Source organism: Tachysurus vachellii, chromosome 5, assembly GCF_030014155.1.
Source record: "Tachysurus vachellii isolate PV-2020 chromosome 5, HZAU_Pvac_v1, whole genome shotgun sequence".
Lineage (NCBI taxonomy): Eukaryota > Metazoa > Chordata > Actinopteri > Siluriformes > Bagridae > Tachysurus > Tachysurus vachellii.
In genome coordinates, this window is record NC_083464.1 from 30497871 (window position 1) to 30502870 (window position 5000).

Here is a 5000-nt window from a genome sequence, read left to right on the forward strand (position 1 = left end):
TTCTCTATTCTCATTGGTTAAAGGGTTTTCAGGACGAGTTCCAGCTTCTGATCAAATCCTACGTATACTTACACAAGTTCAAAGAACTCGGATAACATCATACAGGCGAAGCCATTCTTCTGATGGAAATGATAAATGTACGCAAACTTGGTTAAGGAATAAGCAGACAGGAAAGAGCATGCTTGGACTAAATCACTTATGACATGTTAGAAACAAAAGGAACTTAGAGGAACGTCACAGGAAGGATATTCTAGTGAAGAAATTGTCGAGGTTCTTTATGTGATGCCAGGAATCTAGAACAAATAAACAAGAGTGTGCTGCATCAGTCATACAGGTTTATACAAAAAAAAAAAAAGTGAGATAAAAACGCAATACAGTGCTTAATATATAATGGTTCGGAAAAAGATCCAATAAATAAATAAATAAAATTTGGTTTCCTGCCTAGAACATTCTTTAACGCTTCAGGTTTAAGAGACCATAAATAGCATGAGGAAATGCGACTCGTGAGAATCTTGTGACTGAGACACAAGCCAAAGAGAAATATATTTCTGTAGATTTTCAAAAAGAAAAGGAGACGGAGGAAATACGACATTCCAGTACGCAACAGCTATAGGTTTAGACACAACACGGCTAGTCTATGACCAACGAGACGACTGGCGCGATGCCGTTCGACACCGGTGTTCCTGAAAGTTTTCTACGAGGCGGTGAAAGAACTGAACGTTACATTAAAGCCCTGCCGCATCGTTCTGACACCGTTACAAGGGTGGGTTTATGAAGGCGAACGTGACTCCTTTGTATACTGATAAAATCATATGGAAACCTTTGAGTCCCTCTGGCACATGAATCAGCAGATCCTCCTCTCCCGGAGGCGAGTCCTCCTCGTAGTCCTCTAATCTCTGGTACTCCTGGTAGGTTTCAAAGTCAGCCATCGTGCTTCACATTCTCCTGTTCAGTTCATCACAGATCCTTATGGCCTGGAAAGAAAAACCAACAACGAGAAAGCATGACTGTGATTACGGTTTAACAAGAAAAAGGTGACAGCTCTCAGAAGTCATTTAAGAAGACGGGCCACAACTGATCTGAAGTTTAAAAATAACTGAGACATGAGGTCACATTCTCCAACATCCATGTTTACGATGCAGGTCATGTTGTCGCTCTGTATCACAGGAAAATGTGTTTAAAGGATGTCTCAATGGTTCAACTTCCAAAGTATGTTATTACAGGGAAAATAATAACAGCTAGCTCCATGTCACAGCAGTCACACGGTGACATTGCCAGCGGCTGTGTGCGAAATCAGCCCTTAGACCACTTCTAAGTGCACTTCATAGCCTGCAACATAAGGTACATAATGTCTAATGTAGTGCACTTGGACAACCAATAGGTTGTCGATTGAAACACAGCCAACATCTTAGAAACATGACACAACGACTTCTAAAAGGTAACAAAATGACAATAAGAGACAGAATTTCTCCAAGACACTCGACTCGACATAACGTTAAACATTTCGGCTTTATATTTAAACTTTATAAACATGACAATAAATATAGAACTGAGGAAGAATCCCATCCTGACTAAGCTAAGCTAACAAACTAAGCTAACGGCTAGCGGAATGACTAACAATACCGTTTACGTAAACAGCTAACTAACTACTCAGCAGCTCGCGTTACGTTGCTTTCACATCGTTTAGTTTGCTTAAAATATGTGAAATAAATGAATAAATATATAGTAACTTTATAAAGTCGCTCTTACCGGGACTGGGACCGCAGACGCGTTTGTGCTCTCAGGATTTTCTCTCCTCAACAAAAACAGACATGTCAACAAACCTCCGTGACGTCACGACGACGTGCAGCTGACGCAACTTCCGCCTTCTTTTTTTTTTTTTTTTTTTTTTTTAATTATTATTATTTCGTAATTTTGGTAACAGTAGGCAAGGGAATTGTAATGGCAATGCTTTAAAAGAGTTTTTTAAAATATTGATTTGTTATATTTAATTTAATATTGATTTCAATTCAATTCAATTCGATTCAATTCAATTCGATTTATTTCTCAATTCCTATCGTCTCAAAGCAGCTTTACAGAAGTATGGAAACAAAAGAGAGACAAAAAAATAAATAAATACATAAGAAGAAGAAGAAGAAGAAGGAGGAGGAGAAGAAGAAGAAGAAATAAGGATAAAAATAAATAAAAGAATATATACAATTCAAGTTTAAAATTAATTTAAAAAAATATTAACTTAAAATTTAAAATACTATATATATATATATATATATGTCCCTATCCGGATCCCTATAATGATCAAGCCGGAGGACAGGGGAAAAGGAAAAACTACCTGAGAGGACATGAGGAAGAAACCTTGAGAAGAACAGTGTAAATGTAAATAATGTCCTTTCTACAACAGTTTATAATAGCGCACGCGAGAGCTCCAGAGGAACTAATGGGTCGTCGTAAACTCTGTTTTAAAAGTTGCATTTTTATTTATTTGCTTGTTTGTGTATTCAGTCAATGCTAAGAGGATAAAATGGTTTTCTGTCGGTATGATTGGATGAGCAGGTGCTTGATGATGATCGAGATGAAGCAGAAGTCTGAGAGGGTGATACGGTTAAAAAATCAAAGAAAGAGAGAAAGAAAGAAAATTCAAAAGGGAAAAAAAGCAGATTTAAAAAGTTTCAGGAAACAAATAAGAACATTTAAGGGTTAGAAGAAGGAAACTGTAAGATTCAGAATTTTCAATTGTGTTAGAAGACTGACCGAGTCAGAAGATTCAAAATAACATTCAGAAGAGTCAGAGGAAGATTCAGAGAAATGTTAAAGAGATCCAGAGGAAGATTCAGAGAAATGTTAAGGAGATCCAGAGGAAACTTAAGAAGATCCAGAGGAAGATTCAGAGAAATGTTAAAGAGATCCAGAGGAAACTTAAGAAGATCCAGAGGAAGATTCAGAGAAATGTTAAGGAGATCCAGAGGAAACTTAAGAAGATACAGAGGAAGATTCAGAGAAATGTTAAGGAGATCCAGAGGAAACTTAAGATACAGAGGAAGATTCAGAGAAATGTTAGAGATCCAGAGGAAGATTCAGAGAAATGTTAAGGAGATCCAGAGGAAGCTTAAGGAGATCCAGAGGAAGATTCAGAGAAATGTTAAGGAGATCCAGAGGAAGATTCAGAAGACAATTCTTTAGAAGATGTAGAGAAATAGGAACATAAACAAACTTTTCAGCCAGAAATCAAAATTGCATTATAGTTATATTATAATATACTGGATGTTAATTTTAATAACCATTTAACCCGCCAGCGACAATTAAATAAAACCTGAATGAGAAAATTGACAAGCGGTGCGTTCTGAGTTTCATATCGCACACGTATTCCGGCTTTGGCTTGCTATTCGCTGAACGGTGGATTGCTGAAGCGTCTACGCATGCGCACAAAAGACGAGCCAATCGCCAAACAGAACCCCGGCCCAATCTGACCAACTTTAGCCAATCGTAGAGTAAGAGGCGGGGTTTGCTTAGATGACGCTTGAGGGACACTTTGATTGTTTAAAAATGGCTGCGAATGTATAGCTTGCTGTAAACACCCTTGAATTACACTGCTGTTGGTTTAAAACATTTGTAAAGTTCAGTAAGTGTTCATAATCAGAAAGTGATCATGTTTTACATTTTGCGCTGCAGTCGATTAACACAAGGTTCGGATCGATTACTGCGATATAATGTGACAAAATCAAAGGAGTCGCTGCTGCATTCGAGCCGGTATGAGACTTTATTACCCCGTTATTCACGCTGACAAACTAAACCAGAAACAGAAAGATATGTAAGACATTTGTAGTGTTGTGTTCTTTACCGTGAGTGACAGACAGGGTGCTTTAAACCAGTTCAGACAAGTGAATCACTTCACTGAATCGGATTCGATTCATTTGATTCGATTCGATTCATTTTACTCCCCACAGACAACAGATTTCCACCTCATGGTTTCATACAGTAACTGAGCGTGTAACAAGTTTTCAGTGGTTAAAAATGTTCCTTATTCTGTTTAATGTCTGTTGAATTGTGACCGGTCAGAACATGTTGAGTCAAAACAAATTCATTCTAATTTAAATGTTGAATCGTTGCCATTTAGCGGACACCTTTATCTAGAGTGAATTACAATTATTTCAATTTAAACAACTGAGCAATTGAGGGTTAAGGGCCTTGCTCAGGGGCCCTGCAGCGGCAGCTTGGTGTACCTGGGATTTGAACTCATTCTGGTCAGTAGTCCAACACATTTAACCACTAGGCTACGGCATCCCTATGATAGTTATTTGGCTAATAACTGAGGAGAGGAATCTGACACTTCTAGATGTGCTGTGATCTGGTTACACCGTCTGTGGTCAGGTAGAATTCCATATCTAGTGATGGATTAAGGATTTGGCCCACCAGTGGATTTGATTTCTTCACTTTGTTACAGATATGGACAGCGCTCAAGACAATGGACCACTTATCAATCCTCAACCCAACACTCCACCAAAAGCACAATCATCCGGATGTGGACCCAGGCTCAAAAAACTCTCCAACTTGTGACTCGGCATCACCTCAAGTCACCTAGAGTGGCCTTGACCTTTGTGGTGGGACCAGCTGCTCTAACGCTTACTGCAAGGCTCTTCGGCACTGTGGCTTACTGCAGCGCCGATTACAACAACAACAACCTTCCTCTGAAGGCACAATCTACAGAGAGAATCCCAGAATTCAGCTGGGCGCTCCTCTGGGAGTTCGTCCGTCCACAGATCCTTGCATTAACCGGGGCCATATTTGTACGTCACGTCTTAATTAAGAAATAATTATGAAGATAATCTTAATGCAGGTTTGCAGGTATCCAATCTAACAGGCTTTGTTGTCAACTCTGAATTTTAGCCATGATTTGATGAATGGTTTTCTTGCTCCGTACTTCTTCTAGCTTGCATTCGGAGCAGCAGCTCTGAACATCCAGATTCCACTGATGCTCGGTGATCTGGTGAACGTCGTCGCTGAGT

The 5000-nt window shown here is 39.1% G+C and overlaps 2 protein-coding genes across 3 annotated transcripts in view; one reads left to right on the forward strand and one right to left on the reverse strand.

Moving 5' to 3' along the window:
• atg9b (autophagy related 9B) overlaps positions 1 to 1843 on the reverse strand; it is an 11079-nt gene extending 9236 nt beyond the window's left edge. The window contains exons 1-4 of the mRNA XM_060871071.1: positions 1750 to 1843; positions 821 to 974; positions 248 to 293; positions 73 to 135 (exon numbers count right to left, since the gene is read on the reverse strand). Of these exons, the coding sequence (XP_060727054.1) occupies positions 73 to 135; positions 248 to 293; positions 821 to 929 (218 nt within the window). The 5' untranslated portion in view covers positions 930 to 974; positions 1750 to 1843. The remainder of the gene's footprint in view (positions 1 to 72; positions 136 to 247; positions 294 to 820; positions 975 to 1749) is intronic.
• abcb8 (ATP-binding cassette, sub-family B (MDR/TAP), member 8) overlaps positions 1340 to 5000 on the forward strand; it is an 11487-nt gene continuing 7826 nt past the window's right edge. Inside the window, exons 1-3 of one of the 2 annotated variants that reach the window (XM_060871075.1) lie at positions 1340 to 1438; positions 4439 to 4781; positions 4925 to 5000. The exon at positions 4925 to 5000 is cut by the window's right edge and continues 80 nt beyond it. In XM_060871075.1, coding sequence (XP_060727058.1) covers positions 4515 to 4781; positions 4925 to 5000 — 343 coding nt within the window. In that variant the 5' untranslated portion in view covers positions 1340 to 1438; positions 4439 to 4514. Of the gene's footprint in view, positions 1439 to 3514; positions 3745 to 4438; positions 4782 to 4924 lie in introns of those variants that run through there. The other variant, XM_060871074.1, reaches the window with a different exon arrangement.